We start from the raw sequence: 20,405 nt of genomic DNA on the forward strand, positions 1-20,405 counted from the left end.
CCTTTTTGTAATTACTGATGAAGTTAGAAATCTTTTCACGTTTATTGGCCATTTAAATTTCTTTTCCTATGTATATTTTGTTTAGATATTTATGTCCATTTTTCTATCGAGTTCTTGCTCATTTTCTCATTGACCTGCTGTAGTTCTTAATGTATTGTAAATACTAGTCCTTTGTCTTCTTTCTGCTTATGTGTCTTTTATCCATCATAAACACTTTTTGTGACTTGTCTAAATATTAACTTGGGAGCAGAGAAGACTTAAAGATATTCTTCTTTGTGTTTATTAGTGTTAAAGTTTTAATTTTCACTATGAGTCTTTTATCAGTCTTGCTTTCTTTTTTATACATATATATGATTTGGGCACTAATTATATTTTTTCCACATGAAAAGTTATCAAATAGTCTACCCTTTCCTCATTAATTTATAATGTTTAAGAATTAAGTCAAAATTGAGAAGAAACATGCTAGTTTATCAGATCTTTTTACTTAAGTATTTTGGACTAAAGTGGAGGGTCAAGTGTCTGATTTATTTCTTTGTGTAAACTTTGAGATTCAATATCAATGCCTGTGTTGATATTTGGCACTCTGCCATTGGACTCTGCTTTGTAATTGAGCTAGGACACAAAATAAACACTCCAATAAATAAATGCCTGGTAATTGACTATGAAGTGTTTTGTACTATGGTGTGAAGAGGATCTAGTTCTTTCCATAGGTTTGGGAAATTCTCATCTACTATTTGTTTGAATAGACTCTGTTTGCTTCTCCCTCTCTTCTGCTGGATGCCTATTATTCTAATACTGCTTTTTCTGATGGAATCAGATAGTTCTCAAAGGGCTCTTTCATTTTTCTTTATGCTCAGGTCTCTCTCTTCCCTCTGTGTCATTTCTAGATTCCTATCTTCGATATCACTAATTCTTTCCCCCATCTGGTTGGCTGTTTTCTATGTTCAGTAGCTCATTCCTAATCTCCTTAATTGTGTGCTTCATTTCCAGAATTTCTGATTGGTTCTTTTTTAAAGTTTCAATCTCTTTGGTAAAGTACTTGTTTTGTTCATTGACTTGTTTTCTAAGGGCACTGAATTGCCTGTCTGTATTTTGTTGCATTTCGTTGAGTATTTTCAGAACTGCAGTCTTGAAATATCTGTCACTTATATCACATATTTCCATGTGTTCCAGCTTGCTTTCTGGGGATTTTTCATTTTCTTTCTGATCATCCTTGTTACTGTGGTAGTTCATGGTATTTGCTCCTCTCCTTTGTCTAGGCATAAATATTCCTTCTATAGCAGCAATATCTGAAGAAGTCTTTCTACTGTTTTCCAGTAGATGGCACTGAATTGCAAGATTTTTTACCTCTGTGATCTCCCAGACTAGACCTCCACGGCTTCCTTAAGACTGTATGGTAGCACTGCTTGGGGGCGGGGTTTGTTTTTCTCTCACCATAATGACGACCCCATACCCTGGACTTCCATGGGGTCCAGCCCCAAGCACCAAACCCAGAGATCAGTCACTGAGGGAAACAGCAGTTCCACTGCAGTAGTTCTTGGTTTACAGATAAAATGTTCCTCGACCTGATGTTGAGGGCAACGGGGACGGGGGTGGAGCTTTGGGAATCCAAGGGGTGACAGGGCTCTCTGGTTCTGTTTCTTTGTCAACAGAACCCCGCTCTCTGTCAGGTGTCTGCTGGCTCAGTCACTGTTCACTCCGCTTGCCCCGCTGTACTGGCCCCCACAGCTCTCTGATCCTTCCAGCTGGCTGAAGGAAGCGCCTGTACCACTGGCTTCCTCCCCTCTCCAGACCATGCCACGAGCTCCCGGCTGGCTGCCGGGCTGCATCTGAGGTCCCTCTGAACTTTCCTCCCTCTTGTCTCCCTGCTTATTCCTGGTTGCCCACCTTTAGATGTTTCAATGTGTGTAAGCCTCTGGGGAGCCTCTGTATTGAGTAGGGAATTCTTTATTGAATTATAGTTTATTAACTTGTCTACATTTCAAGGGGCGTGGCCAAGGGAATCTCACGCTGCCATTCCTCTGACATCACTCTGAGATTAGTCCATAGCTAATTTTTAAGTTGATAATTTTGTATGGCATGGGTATGATGTTATAAATATCCAAATGGCCCTTGGCAGAAAAAAGGTTCCCCACCCCGGCTCTAGAACATGTATTTCTTCCTATGTAAAAGAAGGAAATTCCAACTCTTTGGGTTGTTGGTAGGAGTTTGATTATGTGTGTATGTGTTGTGCATGTAGATACACGATGGAGTTTATTTCATCCTGTTATTTTCTTGCTTAGGAATTTCTCATCCGTTTTGGAAAGAGGAAATGGGAGAAGAAAGCTAAATTGTTAATTTAGTCAACAAATATGTAGGTTTGTTTTTTTGGTTTTTTGGTTTTTTAGTGCCTGTACTATGTCAGGTACTGTTAAATGTTAATAAAAATAGGTAAATAAGCTAGAACTTTCCTAATTGCCCTTTAAAAAAGTTAGTAGTGTTTAAGGAAGGGCAAAAATAAAGAAGAAAGTACTTATAATGAGGAAATATGGGACACGTAGTTAGCCTGATTAGTCTAGGGAAATAATCTTGTCTTGGTGGTGGTAGTGGGAGAATAGATCAAGTTTATTTAAAAGTGGGCTGACTGGATGAGAAACTAGACAGAAAGCTTTTAGTGTGTTAGGACTTATAAACTATTTCTTGGGTAACACTAATTGTGATAGGTCTTTTCTGTGTAACTAGTCTTATATTTATAGAAAAATTATCTGGCAGAAATGATCTTTTTTGTTGTTATTGAGTCCTTTGGAATGGAAAAGGTAGTTCTTTGAAGATGAGGGGGCTAAAATAAAATGCCTTTGGAAGGTTACTTCAGTTACTAAGAAAAGATGAGATAGCAGACATCTGGTGGTAAAAATATATTTTTAAAAATCAGAATATTGGTTGAGGACCTTCGATCAAAATCTAAACTTTATTTAACCAAAGAAGGAATCTGTGCTGGAAAAAAAAAAATTGCTTCCAAGTCTGGTTCCCCACTTGGAGGGGGAAGAACTTTTTTTTTTTTTTAATATATCTTTATTGATTTCAGAGAGAGGAAAGGAGAGAGAAAGAGACAGACAAACAGAAACATCAATGATGAGAGAGTCATTGGGGATTGAGCCTGCAGCCCGGGCATGTGCCCTGACCCGGAATAGAACCCTGATGGCCTGGATCCCAGTTCCACGCTCAACAACTGAGCCACGCCCGACTGGGCAAGAACTTCTTTTTAATTCTGAGTAGGGTAGTTCAGGCTCTAGTACGCCTCCACTGATAGTGTCCTTGCTGGAGGGGCAGGTGTGCCTCAGTGTTGCCTTGTGGCCTGCACTCAGTAGGGGGAGAGGAGGGCTTGTTCCTGCCTGGTTGGCAGGAGATTCCTGGTTCTCCATTTGGCCTTCTCTGACACCACCCCGGGAGGGGATATGGGGTAGTGGTGTGAGGGTGGAAATCTAGGCTCCCTACCTGGCCTTTGCTGGTATGGGTGGAGATGGGGTTATAGATTTGTTTCTGTGATATTTGACTACAGTAGAGTGGTTATTGTCTAAGCACTTTGTCTTGCTAGGCTACCCTTTTCTTGGTCCTTTGGCTAAAGAGAGCAGGCTTTTCTTGGAGGTTTTTTTCCCTCTCTGCCCATTGGCATTTCCAGGTTTCCAGCTTCTCCAGTACTCACTGGAGGCAAAAAGAAAATCCAGTAAACTCACTCAGTAGATTGAGAGGATCCTGGTCTCTTTGGCTTGTTACCTTCTTTCCTCCACTTTTCACAATACTTTTATCTTTTTAAAATATATATATAATGTCCGGCCTAGCTGGTGTTGCTCAGTGGTTGAGCATGGACCCATGAGCCTAACGGTTGCTGGTTCAATTCCTGGTCAAGGTATCAAGGCACATGCCCGGGTTGTGGGCTCATCCCCAGTGTAGGGTATGCAGGAGGCAGGCAATGGACGTTTCTTTCTCATCGCTCAATGTTTCTATCTCTCTATCCCTTTCCTTTCCTTTCTCTCTAAAATCAATAAAGAACATTTTTTTCTTTTCCTTTTTTTAAAAAAAAATATATCTTTATTGATTTCAGAGAGAGGAAAGGGGAGAGAGAGAGAGATAGAAACATCAATGATGAGAGAGTCATTGATCGGCTGCCTCCTCCATGCCCCTACAGGGGATCGAGCATGCAACCCCGGGCATGTGCCCTGACCGGGAATCGAACCCTGATCGCCTGGATCCTAGGTCGACGCTTAACCACTGAGCCACGCCCGGCCAAGCAAGAACATATTTAAAAAAAAATATATATATATATATATATATATATATATATATATATATATATATATATATATAATGTCCAGAGTTTTTAACTGTACCTAGTGGGAGGAATAGTGAAAAATGCATCTGTCTTTTTGTAATGGGAAGTCTAGATATTGATACCTTTAAATAGCGATTGTAATGCACATACTTAACCAGTCTAAAAACTCAAAATGTAGAAGAGTTTCTCCTTTTGGAAGTAGTGTCGGAATAGTTGTTTTTTCCTTAAGCTATTGTTATAAAGTGTTCAGAAAATGTAATATTAGTTATCATTAACACAAGAGTAGATTAGCATTCAGTAAATAGGTAATAAGTATAGTTGATATCTTTATTTTATGACTTGCTTCTGAAGATTAAGATAACATGAAAGTAGGTAACAGTGCAGTTGACTAGTTGTAGGTATTTAATAAATGTTAGTGAACTCTGCTCACTGAGTTTCTTATATGCTAGAGTGCACAGTCTGATCACCTGAGTGAGTGAGTCAGAGGAAGTTAGGGAGGGCAAAGGGAGGGGCACCAATGTAGAAGGCACTTGGTAGTTTACAAGTATTGAAGCACAGAAGGTTATGGGGAAAGCTGAGAAATATCAGTGAAATAATACATCAAAAGAGATTAACAGAAATATTCGTCGTATTTAAAGAGTCTTAGGGCAGTAGTTTTGGGTAGGGGATGCGAGCTTTAGAGCAGCTATCTTGTGGACTTTATACTGATCTTGGAGGTGCTACAGGTTTTTATAGGATCTGTTGCTGTTACGTTGATTGTATTTTAATGCTTTAAAAAACAAGTGGATATGTTCACAGAAGATGTCTCAGGTGTTGGTAAGTCTTCATAAAGGTTTTAAAGGAAATTTTGATTCCTTTTGAATGAAACTTTATAAAGTATTTTAGACTTTTTGATATAATAAGAAACAAGGAATCAAGTTACTCACATATACTACAGAAAGCTGATAAGTGAGTAAAAATCATTTGGATGTTTTTTCTTGGTTTTGACCTAAATTCTAGCAGTTTTTGTTTGCTTGTTTGCATTTAGAAAAAAATATTTAAATTATTGAATCAGCTTTTTTAAAATAAAAAAATAGTGACTACTTATGTTGCATTTGAAAATGTCATTTTATTTCTAGATTTCATAGGTTATGTGTTAAGTAGACATTAGATCTATAAATGTATTTAAAATCTTTTTAAAAGCTTCTTTAAAAATATTAAGTAGCATTATGATGAATAAGCTATCTGATATACATGGCTACTTTGGAAAAGGTCTTAGTGATTTTTTTGTTTGTTTTTTAAATATAAATTTTTTTTGGAAGAATGCTGATTTCGTTTTGCGAATCTGTTGGTATTCCACTTTTTCCATAAGAAGAATTATTACTTGAATGAAGGAAATGACAGTTTGATTTTATGTGTGACCTTTATTCTTTGAATCCCTTACTTTGTGAAAACTATTAATTTGCTTACATAAATTGGTGGCTTTAGTAGAACAGTTCAGGAAGCTAGCTTTAAATTAGGAGAAGAACATTTGGTGTTTTATTTACTTTCCTTAATTGGAAACACAGTAGAGGAGAAAACTCCATAGATATCAAAATACCAAATGGAAGACAACTTTTATTTGCTTGTTGAAAATTACAATAAAAACATAATGTAAAATTTGTGTGTAGTTATTCATGATACATCATAGTATATTTTCTGTTACGTATTGTAAAACATTAACTATTCTTTACACACTGATTAAGGGCAGTTTGTTTTGTGACTTGGGTTACTTCTGATAATATTTTGAATCCCATATACACTATTTACTGAGTTAGAGAAATAGTTCAATACAGGTAATGTAAGGAAAAGAGGTGTAAGGATTTAGATTTTGTAATGGGTGCTTACACAACTAAGATCTTTCTAAATGCGCTAGTAGAGCAATTTGACTTATGGTGCTATTATTTGTGGGCCCACCACATTTTTTTATTAAAAATCACTGAAGTAATGCATGTTGAAACAAAATTTAAGCAGTATAGAAATATCTATTGTGAAAAATACATTTATTTTCTTACAACCCTCTTTTAAAAACCTCCTTCCATTTTTAGAAATTTGGTAAAGCCCAGCCGGGCGTGGCTCAGCAGTTGAGCGATGACCTAGGACCCAGGTGATCAGGGTTCGATTCCCAGTCAGGGCACATGCCTGGGCTGCGGCCTTGGTCAATGACTCTCTTATCATTGATGTTTCTACCTCTCTCTCCCTCTCCTTTCCTCTCTCTGAAATCAATAAACATATGTTTAAAAAAAAGAAAAGAAATTTGGTAAATACCTTACAAACTGTTTTCTGTAGAAAATCTTTTCAACTGAATTATTTGTACCTTTATCCCCCTTTATACCCTACTTTTCACACCATAAAGTTGAAACATTATGATGTAAATCATGTTAGTGTTTACCTGGTACTTGGAAAGTTAAAATCTAGGTTTTTTTCCCCTTAAAGAGTTAATATATTTTGTTTCTGCTAAAGTATTTCAAGTTGTAATTTAAACCAGGAAAGCTTGATTGCCAGAACCTCGGCTTCTGGGGTATCTCCTGGTTTTGCTTTTTATTAGATCAGTACCCGTTGCCTGCTTGTCATGTCATCTGTGGTCTCAAGGAGTTTAGCAGCTTTGAGAGAAGGATCTCCGTGTAGGCCTGGTGTCTTTGGAGTCATACTAGACTGGACCATACCCCCTGCCGTTCTTATCCTAAAACCCCTTCATCCTAGGGCTGAAAGCACAAATAACATTTTTTTAAATTAATAAAACTAGTGTGAAAAATATGACCTTTATAAATTATTGAGGTATTTTCAGTTCATTTCAATCAGTGTGGTATGCCGGAAAGAATATGGATAGGAGAAGAGTTCTGTATTAGTGTTTTTTCCACTCTACTTCTCTTGGCTGTCATTAGCTTTCCTGTGATAGGAAAAGAAAAGGAGTAGGATGCCATGAATGTACATAACTCCCCCTTCCTACTCTTCACTTTTACAGATGTGGCATGGATAGTGCATAGTTGAAATAGGGAGGCCCTTTGTCCAAAGTGGAGAGACAGCAGTTACATGGAGAATAGCTTATTTGGGGGAGGAGAAAATAAATTTAGAAACTTTTAAAATAGTCATCTTGTATTATATCTTTGCTGTTTTCCTTGATGATTCTGATATGTTAGCATTCAGAAGGTACACATTGATTTCATATTAAGGATATTTTTCTCTGTTGGTCATTTCGCTTTGCAATTAAGATATTTGTGTGTGTGTGTGTGTGTGTGTGTGAACATCCAGTTTAATCATAATAAAAAGGAAAATCTGATGACCTTTAGGTGGTTCCTTATGGATCATTCCTTATATATTATCACTTGTATTCCACAAAACAAAAACTTTATGATTGGGGTTAACCATTTTGTTAGCTTGGAAACCTAATTTTTTAAATGTGGGTCTAATGTTGATGCAGTCAAAGCTGGAACAGCATATAGGTACCAAACATTTCATCTTAGTTTTCTTATTCTTAATAATGTCACTTTTCCGTATCTTCTGATTTATGCTTCTGTAAAGTTTGGGAGGTTCTAGTTCTATATAACACTTTTTGGAAATCCTGAATGTAAAATTAAAAATATGTATATTCCTTAATTTGAATTAGCATAAACAGATCTGTAATTGCTTAGGAATTTGCTGATTAGATAACCTATGTCATTTAAGAGAAAAGCTCTTACCCTCTTATCTGGTATTTATTCTTTGTAACCTTTGATTTTATGATATAGAAGTCAAGTGATTTCTATTCTCAGATGATGATCATGCACTGGCCAGGATCAGATAACCAGATTATTGTATAGATATATTACAACATGAAGGAATGTTTGTGAATTTTGTTGATCGTCTTTTAAGTTACCTGTTTTTGGTTAGTGCAGTTAGAGTTAAGTATGTTTGATTACCTTAATAGGTGAAGAATAACTATATTCTCTCCAATCATTTTAGCTCCCTAATGTGCTTATATTTCTCATCTTCCTTTAATTTGCTGTTTTTTTAACCCCTTATCTATGAAATAAAAATCAATATAGTACATTCTTATCTATTTGGAAATTATCCCCATTGTATTTTTTCTTGGCCAATTTTGGACTGAAAAATTGAATTACTTATTATGTAGAGGGCTTTCCTCATTTGTGGAATGAGATTCAGGGTTTTTCTGAGTTTGCTTTGTCAAGACATAATACTGTCTACCAGAGGACTTTTTTTTTTTTTTTTTTTTTTAAACTGGATCTCCTGGAGTCATCTTCAAAGTCAGGAAAGGAAGTGAAGTTGGTAGAAAATAGATGCGACGAGATTAATATGTATTTTATAGACTGGCTGATGAAGTAGAGGGCAGTCAAGGGCAGAAGAAGAAAGAAACACTGGAAGTCTTACTAATACTTCATAGTGACTCAATAAAATTTGCTGTTGAAGGTAGCCAAAGAGTAATTTGGAGGCACTATGTGTCCAGGAACAGGAAAAGGGAGTAGTTGGTGAAAGAGGGGGAGTTAGGGAGGGGAAGTGAGGGGGGAGAGGTGCCTAGTAGTAGATAGTTTCAGGAAGAGGTAGAGGAGGAGCCCAATCCAAACTTTATTTGTAATTTTGCTTATAGCCTTGAGTTCACTTATAGCCTTGAGTTCATCTTAGTTGGCACTATGTATTTAGAACCTGAGTTTTCCCCGTGTAGAGTAGACCATATATATATTTTTGTTTGCTTCTCCCTTTCATTTTGTATATCTTGTCCTCAGATTTATTATATCTGACATTCATGGATGTGATTATGTTTCAAAGAATTTTGAAGGTCCTTAAAATGTTTCTAGATCTTGAGCAATATGTTGTAAATTAATTTTTTTAGAAATGGGAAATACTGTCTCAAATATATTTATTAACATAATTTTTATTAAAAAATAACAAATATCCAAAGTTGTATAGTAAACAGGATAATGCCAAAATTTGTATCCAAGTCATCTGTCTCCTGAACCTGTACTTTGAATCATATTAGGTTAAACTAGAGTTACTTTTTAAAAGAACAAGATTCGAATGTCAGGCTAAGTTCTTGGTCTTGTACTAGAAAGCAACAATAGCTGTCAGAGATATGACTTTCATTTGTTTAAAACGTAGGTAGCTCATGAGACAGGAGAATCCAAAATGAATAATACTCTTTGGCATGTTGAGTTTGTAACTACCAGTCTTCACATAGATTTTATGCTTGTGTTAGTTTGAAAAATACTTAGTCTGAAAACTGAGATTTTCAGATGTTGATATGTCACATATTATTAATAGCAAATCAAAGTATTTTTCCTTAAGTGCATTACCCATAAAAATGAAGCAAGCTGTCTCTATTATATTTTGTCTTCCATGATTTCTACTTTAATAATTTTTCACAATTCTCCTCCAGTTTAACAGTTTTCCCAGAATGGAAAAACTTTTATTCTGATTGCAAAACATTATGCATTGTTTAAAAAAAAAGCAGGAATCAAACACTTTTTTAAAAAATATATATTTTTATTGATTTGAGAGAGAGGAAGGCAGAGGGAGAGAGAGAGAGAAACATCAATGATGAGAGAGAGTCATTGGTCAGCTGCCTTCTGCACACCGTGCCCTGCTGGGGATCAAGCCCACAACCCTGGGCATGTGCCCTGACTGGGAATTGAACCTCGATCTCCTGGATCATAGGTTGATGCTCAACCATTGAGCCATGCTGGCCGGGCGCATCAAATACTTTTGTTGTATAAGGGAGTCAAAATTATCTGAAATCCTACTAGTTAGAGAATAACGACTGGTTAACATTGTGGTAGACATAAACACCTGGAGATAGAAATTCTTTTTTAACTTCGTGTGTGAAAAAATATCATCTGGTTAGTGATTCACTTTTTTTAATGCTTACTTTTAATGAACAGAAATTATTAATTCTAATATCAAATGTGTGAGGTAGGAATCCAGTTTTATTCCCTACACCCAAAATAGGGAACATTAGTTTTACAAGCACAATGCATATTAAGATTTAATTTTTTCTCATTTTTGTTTGTTTAAATCAAGTTTGTTTTCATTTTGTTTCATTTATCAGTATTTTTGTTTTTATGCCAATACTGCACTAATTTATAGTATCATATAGTTTTTCTTTATATCTTAGTTAAAAAGAAAAAGTCCTCACTTTCTTTTCCGTGAAGTATTCTGGCTGTTCTTGGCCTTTTGTTGTCCTATACATACTTAGAGTCTGTTTATTAAATTGCTCTCCTAAATCTGTGAGATATTTTTGGAATTGCATTGCATCATTACATCAGTTTTAGGGAGATTTGATATCTTTGTGATAATGAGTTTTTAAAATCACTGAACATGGTATAACTTCCCCTTTATCATGTTTTATGTCTTCCAATAAAATTTAATACTTCTTTTCATGAAGGTTTGCCTATCTTCTGTTAGCCTCTGACTTAGAACAAGGTTTATCAAACTGTGGCCCACTGGCCAAATCTGATGCTGCCTGTTTTTGTAATGTCTGTGAGCCGCGAGTTGCTAAGAATTTTATAAATGGTTATAAAAAAAATCAAAAGAAGGACAGTATTTAATGACGTGAAAATATGTAAAATTGAAATTTAGTGTCCATAAATAAAATTCTGTTGGCATATAGTTATGTTCATTCATTTAAGTATGTGGCTGCTTCTACACTTCAAATAGCAGAGTCTATTGTTTAAACAGAGATTGTATGGCCCACAAGTCTAAAACATTTTATTATTTAACCCTTTATAGAAAAAGTTTATCCACCCCTTAGAATTATCTTTTGTCATTGTTTGTTTATGTATTTCACGGTGAATGTGTGTATTAGGGTAAAGGTGGAGGTGTTGTTTAAGCTTCCTTTTCTTTACCTGTATCTTCAATTCTGATAAGACTTAAACTCATAATGAGCCACTGTTACCAAAGTGCTTTGCGTTCTTTAAATTTGTGTGGGCAGAGAAAAAGTTTGAAAACGATTATGTTTTGTATAATAATCACTGTACCTGTGTTTTGGTATTTTACATTTGAGAATTTAATTTAATAAAATATAACTTAACTTGCCTATTTACTGATTTCCCCTTTTATAGGAAATTAAGAGAGAGACAGAATCCAAGGATGATAATTTGCCCATCAGACGGGAAAGGCATGGGAATGTTGCAAGTCTTGTACAACGAATAAGCACCTATGGACTTCCAGCTGGAGGAATTCAGCCACATCCACAAACTAAAAACATTAAGAAGAGTATGTAAATAATTTCTTTACTGTTGAGTAAAATAGAAGGATGAGTCAAAATAGAAGGATGTCTTGTAGCTGTTTATAAATTATGTTAAGAAAAATTAGTTCAACCTTTTGTAGCTGAGTGCAGAAACTTCCCACTTATTCTATTCTCATGTTAGCAGTTACTGACCCATGCAGTCACTTCTTTTTTTTTTTAATGTATCTTTATTGATTTCAGAGAGAGGAAAGGAGAGGGAGAGAGAGAGATAGAAACATCAATGATGAGAGAGCCATTGATTGGCTCCCTCCTGCACTCCCCTGACTGGGGATCGAGCCCACAACCCGGGCATGTGCCCTGACCAGGAATCGAACCCAGATCGCCTGGATCCCAGGTCGACACTCAACTGCTGAGCCACGCCCGGCCGGGCTGCAGTCAGTTCTTTATATGAATTGCTGACAACTATGATGTGTGGGAATTATAAATTAGAATATAAGGCTTTGTTTTCTTATTAGTGTTACAAGCTCTGTTAACACTTTGCCTTAACTTTATTTTAATACCATTTATTTACTGAGATGCTTAAATGTCTGCTCATTCTTAAGCAGTATAGATAGATGCAAGAATTTTGTTAGTACGTTTCTTTAGTGCCTAGACATCTGAACATAAACATTCAGTTTTCCAAGGTGATTGTCCCAACAAAATGCCTTTTAAATATTTGGTACTCTGTAAATATGTTAGGAGAACAGTTTAGCATAGAGGGACAGCATCACATTTGAAATCAGACATGAGTTGGAGTCTTACTACCTTAGATCATTTAAACTCTTGAGTTTTATTTTGTTGCTGGTGAGAAAGTGTTAAAAAAAGATTGGTAATATTGCTGTTCTCAAAGAGTTTGACATCTTGGGAAAGACTGTAACAAAAAGTATTAAACATCTACAGAGAAATGCAACATTTATGGAGCAGATAGCATTTTAACATAGTAAAACCTGAAGCCCCTTGAGAGATAGATTACTGATTACTATGTTCACTTTAGTTTAATAAGTAGTAAATGAGTGTTCAACCACATTTATCTTAGTGTCTTTGATATTGTGGTCTTCAAATCTCTTGCTGTACCAAGTACTCTACAGTAAAGAAATTTTGTTCACATACATTTCACAAATGTAAGAAAAATGTATGAATTTTATTTATTTATTTTTAAAAATATATCTGTTGATTTCAGAGAGGGGGGAGAGATAGAAACATCACTGATGAGAGAGTTGTCACTGATCAGCTGCCTCCTGCATGCCCCTGAGTGGAGATCGAGCCCACAACCCGGGCAAGTGCCCTGACAGGGAATTGAACCTTGGTCTCCTGGATCCTAGGTCAATGCTCAACTGCTGAGCCATGACTGGCCGGGCTGTATGAATTTTATAGTCTCCTTATATATCAGCCTGTTACTTTCTATGCTACTGTTTGTGAAGTTTGGGTAAACCTGCACTTTCTGTATTATGTCATCCTTTGATTACTTTTATAAAATAAAACCAGATTTTCATAAAAATGAAACATTTCATGACACTGAGATAGACCAATTAAAGGTTCTGTGTGTTGTTTCCCAGTAAATGCAGCATACAAACTATTTAGATATTACCTGTACTGTTTTTAGTCCACTGACTGAAGGTGGACAGTTTCAGTAGTTTAATTGTTCTGGACTCTGAAATTCTGTTTGTTTGGAGATTGAGGGATAATTAACAGAATATGTCCACATCCTACTGGTGAAGCTCTGTGTAGAATTTCTGTGCACAAGGAGAATTTTTAGGCCCACAGAAGGGCTATTTATGACTTCTGCCATCTAAAATCCACTTACCACTTTCTTTAGCTTTACTGAGCTATAGAGAGACAAATTTCTCCTTAAGGCTAGACAAAGCCCTTTAAGGTTATGAATATTTTATTTTGTCTCCTAATAGGAGAAGGCACACTAAATTTTATCTTCCTCAAGAACATGGGTCATAATTCTTTTTTTTTTTTTTTGGTAAGAAAGAAAAAAACATGTAGTTGGTGCCAGGAGGCTTAGGTTTTTTTCCTAAGGATCCTCTATAACTTGTTTTTAAGTGCCTGTGCCTCAAGGACTAAATTGGTCATTTGGTGCTAGGTAACATTTAAAACAGGATGCAGGTTGTTTTTGCTTTCAGATTGCTTTTCCAGGAAAAGCAAGCTTATGGTTTTTTGTTTTGTTTTTTAATCTGATTTTTCTTTGGTTACTGTTAGTTTTCATATATCCTTAAGTTACAAAATAGACTAGTTTTCAAAAGTGGTTCATTGCAATGATAAATAGTAGTGCATACTACTAACCAGTGAAATGGTGTTTTTTTTTTAAAAACATACACCTTACCACCATTGTAAAGGTTGATAGTGATAAAAACTGCAGAGTGAATATTCAGTTTAAATCTGTGTGCCAAGACAAGTGAATCTGCATGTGTTGAATTTTGTGTAAGCAACTAAAAAGGACACGTTCAAATAGATAGTATAGTGTTAAATATCTGGAAACTACTTGTTAGCTATTTTTTTATAATCTCCAAAGCCAAAAAAGTGTTGGCTTTTTTGTTAAGCCTAGTCATGAAGCCATTGAAACTTTGCTTTGTGCCCTGGCTGGTGTGGCTCAGTTGATGGAGTGATATCCTGTGCACCAAGAGGTTGCAGGTTCGATTCTGGTTAGGGCACGTGCCTAGGTTATGGGCTTGTTCCCCAGTAGGGGGCGTGCAGAAGGCAGCTGATCTTTCTCTCTCCTCAATGTTTCTTTCTCTTACTCTCCCTTCTCTCTCTCTAAAAAAAATAAAAATAAAGCTACTTTGCTTTCCATGTAAGTTAAGCATGATAATTTCTTTGGTCAAACAGGTATTTTCTAGAGCTAGCACAAAATAAGGTTTTCCAGGACACAGTTGGCTATTATAAGTTGCTAAAGTTGTAGAAGAGCAAAACAGGTACAAGTCTCACATTACTGCTGAGATCCTTGTAAAATCAGGCACAAAGGTAATGCATGGCGTAGAGTATTTTATTTAGAGAGTAAAGAATTGACATCTTTCAGCATCACAACTCTGTGTAACATTCATTGTGGAATATTAGATATTTCAGTTTTTATGTGGAAGAAATGGATGTCAGATGTGAATCTACTCTTGGCATGTGTAAGGGAAGGCTTGTAACTTTCTGTTCTTTGTTAGGGGGAACTCATGCTGCAGAAATGACTTTTCATCTAGTTAATAACTTGAATGTAAAAAGATACATTGAGGTTGATACTGATAGATCCTTAGTAGCTGTGCTGAAGTGATGTTGCTATATGAAAAATTAGTTGACTAGGATTTCATTCCTAGTAAACAGTTGATAGCAAATAGTATGCCTTCTGATTTTGAGCCAGCACTGAAGAAAGTAATGAAAATTCTGAATATCATCTTTGGTGTTGAGAATTATACTGACAGTACATCTTTGCAGCTTACATTTTAAAAAAAATGAGTATATTAGTTCAGGCTCTGCTCTTTGACATTAAAATATTCTGACTCATAAGGGGAAAAAGACCCATTCAAATGACTCCTGCCTAGGTACAGCCTCTCAAATGAATGGGGTAGGGTGTTCTAACTTTCCTTTTTGACATCATACTTTATTTATTTTTAAATTTATCTTTATTATTGAAAGTATCAGAGATTTCCTCCTTTACCCCCCATTGGCCCCCTCCACCCCGCTACCACCCCCTCCCCAGGCCTTCACCACACTGTTATCTGTGTCCATGGGTTATGCATATATGTATAGAAGTTCTTTGGTTTATCTCTCGCTGTCTGCCCCCCCCCAACTTTCTATTTTATTTTGAAAATTTTAACATTTTACAGAAAAGTTGAAAGAATACTTGTACAATGAACATGGTATGCTCTTCACCCAAGTTTGTTTTCATTTTGTCACATTGGCTTTATCTGTGTCTATATACATAAATACATATTTTAAACTGAATCAGTTGAAAGTACATTGTGGATACGGTACTGCATCCCTAATCATGAGCTTTTGTTTCATGATGGTGATAATGATAATATTTTCTAAGATTTTGATTGTCTTAAGTGATATGTCTCAGCAATATAACTGGAATCTTGACCAGCTTGAACCTTTCATTTAATGGCCTAAGTGTTATGATTCTTTTATTGCTGAGGGTAAGAAAGAATATTTGCAGAAGATTCAACCATATATATAGCAAATGACTCAATCACTGTGTGTCTTAACTTTTGATGGTTTTCTTTGGGGATTATGGAGTTCCAGGTAGAATTGCTACCTTTGGAAGACCCATGGAGATAAGCAAGTGTATGGTATTTTCAAAGAATAAGGATCTGACCTGACTAGACTGCATGAACTGTGTTAAAGCGTTGTGGTCTGTAAAGGAAGCAGCATGATTCTATAGGGGAAAGATAAAAGCCTTAAGGGTCAGAAGTGGTTATAGTTCTAGTTTTGCCTCTCTAGCCCTGTGGTCTTGGACAGGTTAACTTCTGAGCTCCTGCTTCTCATTGGTAAAATGATGATAATGCGTTTTTATGGTGTGTTGTATGGAAGATGTTTGAGAAAGACTTAGAATAGCAGTGATACATCGAAGACATGAAATATGTCCCTGCCTTTGTTGTACCTCCTTTATCAGCTCCATTGTTAAAAGCTTTACTTACAAAATATTAATTTAAAAAACTTTCTTGATATTGTTTGTACATCTGAAAAGCTATGTGGAGATTACTTGTGATAAGAAAATACTAGTTACTACTTTTGGATAGTATTATGCTAAGTGAAATAAGCCACTTAGAAAAGTACCATATGATTTCACATATGTGTAGTATCTAATGAACAAAATAAACTAACAAAGTGGAGACAGACTCATGGATACAGAGAACAGACTGACAGCTGTCAGAGGGGAGATGTTTGGGGGCTGGGTGAGAAGGTGGAGGGATTAAGCGAAGAAAAAAGGAAAGACTCATGGACACAGACAACAGTGTGATGATTGCCAGAGGGAGCGGGGGAGATGGGAGAAAGGGGAATAAATGGTGATGGAAGGAGACTTGACATGGGGTGGTAAACACATACTACAATATACAAATGATGCATTGTAGAACTGTATACCTGAAACCTATATAATTTTATTAACCAATATCAACCCAAATAAATTCAATTAAAAAAAATTTTTTAAATAAAAGGAGCCCTGGCCAGGTAGCTCAGTTGGTTCGAGTGTCGTCCTGATATGCCAGTGTTGCTGGTTTGATCCCAGGGCACATACAGGAAGCAACCAATAAATACATAAAGATGTAGAACAAGTCAATGTTTGTTTCTCTCTCTCTCTGTCCTTCCCTCCCTCCCTTCCTCCTTCCTCTCTTTCTAAAATCAATAAATTAAAAAATAAAAATAAAATTCTAGTTGCAATTTTTTAAAATCGACTTAATTTCATGCATTTTTTTTAAATTGACAACTCTGCTATTGCATGTAGTGGTTTTTTCTTTAGTGTTTAGAGAAGTTCTGATACATTGTGGTACTTAAGTAAATATTTATTGATTAATATGTATGGGTAGACGTGTATGCTGTTTGAAAATGTGAAAAGCTAAAAATTTTTTAATTTTGCTGCCAATTAATAGATAAGTTCAATAGAGGCCATCACTTCAACTTAGGAGTGAACCATATTTAAAAGTGGATTTGTGAAAGAATATTTTTAGAATAAATGACTCATGTTTTGTGTTAATAATAGGGGCTGTTTAGTTGTTTTATCCAGTGTGGCTCTTTCCTTTGAAAAATGAAAAATTCCTTTGCATAATTTTACAAAATACAATCAGTGGAGAATTATGCTTGGTGTGAGGAAGAAAAACCAAGACTTTTGGTTAAACTATAACTAGGCTGCTCAAAGTTGATTGATAATGCTTAGGGATGGGAGACTAATTAATATTCTTTTTTACTTTAAATAATTTAAAAAGATGTTTATACTCATTTAAAAGCAAGCTATGTTTTTTTTTTTAAAGGCCTAAGATTATCAGAAAGGTGCAAAAGATTTTCTTTGAAGTGCACCTTGAAAAAAGTAGATTTTCCTTTTCAATAATAAAAATCATTTTCTCCTCTTTTATGAGGTGCTAACTCCAAAGAACACATTTATGAGCACATTTTCTCAAGGCCACTTCAGAAACTTGCAAGTGTTGAGGGAGTATACTCATCTCTAGTCTAAGTTGAGAAGTTTTCCTGCAGTATGCATAAAGCCACTATTCTTAAATTATTACTTAAAATTATTCTGAGATGTGATGAAAACTAACATTTGAACATTTTTACTGTAAACTCTAGGCTAGTTATAAAAGTATGGTCAGTGTTATCTTTTTTTGGTTCCTTTTATTGTAAAACATTTTTAAAATCAGATATAATTACTCCTTTAGGAAGGGGGGAAACTATTACTGAGGTGTAACTGTTTCTTATTTGGAGACTAGATTCTTCTGTCTACTTGATTGTCACGTCTGTTTTGCACCTCTTCATGATGTTGGTTGCAGTATTCTTTTGTTGTTTTGGGGTTCAGTTGGATTTATTTTTTTGTGTTGATAATTTCATAGATCTGTAGAATGTTAGAGCTAAAGTAACTGCCTTTGCATGAAGTGCCCAAAGCAGTACAGCTTCAGTTTTGTCATTTTTGCCCCAGCAATGTTTCAGGCTTAATTTGCTCTAGTAACCACGTGATCATCTTTCTGGTGGTCCAGGGTAGCCATACCGCTTTCCTCCAACATCATATTTCAAATGAATCAATTTTTTTTTTTTTTTAAATATATCTTTATTGATTTCAGAGAGAGGAAAGGAGAGGGAGAGAGAGAGATAGAAACATCAATGATGAGAGAGTCATTGATCGAGCCTGCAACCCAGGCATGTGCCCTGACTGGGAATCGAACCCTGATTGCCTGGATCCCAGGTCAACGCTCAACCGCTGAGCCATGCCCGGCCGGGCTCAATTTTTTTCTATCTACCTTTTTCACTGTCCAACTTTCACATTTGTAGATAGTAATTGGGAATATGAGCGTATGGGTAATCTTAGTCTTGGTCTTTAATAACACATCTTTGCTTTCGATGATTTTTCCTAATTCTTCCATTGCTGCCCTTCCAGGTCTCAGCCTTTTCTTGATTTCTTTGAGTAGCAAGAAGCAATCCTTTAATCAACCATACCTGGTCATCTACCCATAGATGCTCTAAAGATTCACTTTTAAAGATGGGAGTGAGCCCTAGCCAGTTTGGCTCAGTGATTAGAGCGTCAATCCTCAGACTGAAGGGTCTCAGGATCCATGGGAGTGAGTCTAAGTTCTCAGTTATTAAGAGTTTGAAAGAAGTTGAGAACCACAAAGCTGGATGGTTATAAATGATCATTAGTTGTCTGAATAAATGAAGCTTGTTTGAAAAGCTAAAGTAAAATTATTTTTATCTTTACCTATATGAGTTTGATTTTTATCTATCAGAGAACAGCTATTGAAAATAAAGTACATTTTATATTTGTGCATTTTGCCTCTTTTTTAATACAGATACTCTTAAATTAGTGCATTTTAAGAATTCCTGAATTTTGATCAGGAAGTAGTCTGGAAATCACTGGCTTGGAGGACTTGTATGTGATAAATTTGTTGTGCCAACAGTGTCTTTTATTATCTGTAGTTCTAGTCTCAAAATTGGCAGTGGATATTTTACTTTTGTGTAATTGGTGGGATCAGATGTATAAATGATTTCATTGCTGTGATGCTGTGATCCTTATGCCTTATTTGTAGTTCGTTTGAATTCATTTTGGGCTGAATAGATTGTAATGTGGGTCAAGGTGGAAAGCTAACCAGAACTGATTGTGGTTAGTTGCTTAGAATGTTTATATGTTCTGTTTTTGTTCATGTGACTAAATCCTATGACAGTGAACATAGTATGTAAATAAAGGTGCTGTTGTTTGTTTTAATGATCTTTCTTAACCTAATTTTTTTATGTTACTTCCTTTAGAGACCAAGAAGCGGCAGTGTAAAGTTCTGTTTGAGTACCTTCCACAAAATGATGATGAACTGGAACTGAAAGTGGGGGATATTATTGATATTAATGATGAGGTAAGGAAAACGTGTTAGAGATAAAGCAGTAATTAGAATTGATGCTCTGGGTATCAGAAAAATGCTTTGTAAGGATATTAATTTTTGTTACAGTTTTTTGCAAGTTTCATTGTTTTGTCTTTTTTTAACAAACATTTTAAGATAAAGACTTCAAAATGGATCTTTAATGACTTAATACCTTGTCTTATATGTAGAAATAAAACTTCGCTCATCCTTGCTATACCCAATATTTGTGTACTGTATTTGTATTTGTTGACTTGCGGAAGAAAAGAAAAAACCTTTAAGCTAAAAATTAATGTAATTGAAGTGGCTAAGAATATAAATAAATCTTTCCTTTGATTTTGAATTCACGTTAGGCACAAAGCAGCGGTAAAATAGAAGGAATTTTACCTTTTACATAGCAAAGGAATACAAAAGCAGAATCTTTAAAAAGCTTTGCATTGTTTGAATTATCACATTGAAATATTAGTCCGAACCACTTTTCCCTCACTTTAATATCTTAGAATGATATTTAAAAATATTTTTTAAATAGCTTTCATATCTCTGCTTTTACCATTAAAGGAATATTAAAGTTTTATTTGGCACCTGAAGCTCTCATTTTCAAAGTATATGTTTTGATATCGTATATTGTCACAGGAATTGATACTGTGTCCTAACAGCATGTAATACAGTTTATCACTTAGGTTTATGTTAAGTTCCAATGTGTTTATACAAAAGGCAGTTCTGTTTTATTTGTGCTAGGTGGCAATAATAATAATGTTTATGGAACCAATATTATGTCTGAAAAATATTGACATTCACATTTATTATTTCCTTTTAATTT

The 20,405-nt window shown here is 35.4% G+C and overlaps 1 protein-coding gene across 1 annotated transcript in view; it reads left to right on the top strand.

The window, feature by feature from the left end:
• Nucleotides 1–20,405, top strand: part of CD2AP (CD2 associated protein) — a 98,669-nt gene that overhangs the window by 26,948 nt on the left and 51,316 nt on the right. The window contains exons 3-4 of the mRNA XM_081141592.1: nucleotides 11,380–11,533; nucleotides 19,482–19,582. Coding sequence (XP_080997718.1) covers nucleotides 11,380–11,533; nucleotides 19,482–19,582 — 255 coding nt within the window. The remainder of the gene's footprint in view (nucleotides 1–11,379; nucleotides 11,534–19,481; nucleotides 19,583–20,405) is intronic.

This window comes from Miniopterus schreibersii, assembly GCF_964146895.1.
Source record: "Miniopterus schreibersii genome assembly, chromosome: 6".
Lineage (NCBI taxonomy): Eukaryota > Metazoa > Chordata > Mammalia > Chiroptera > Miniopteridae > Miniopterus > Miniopterus schreibersii.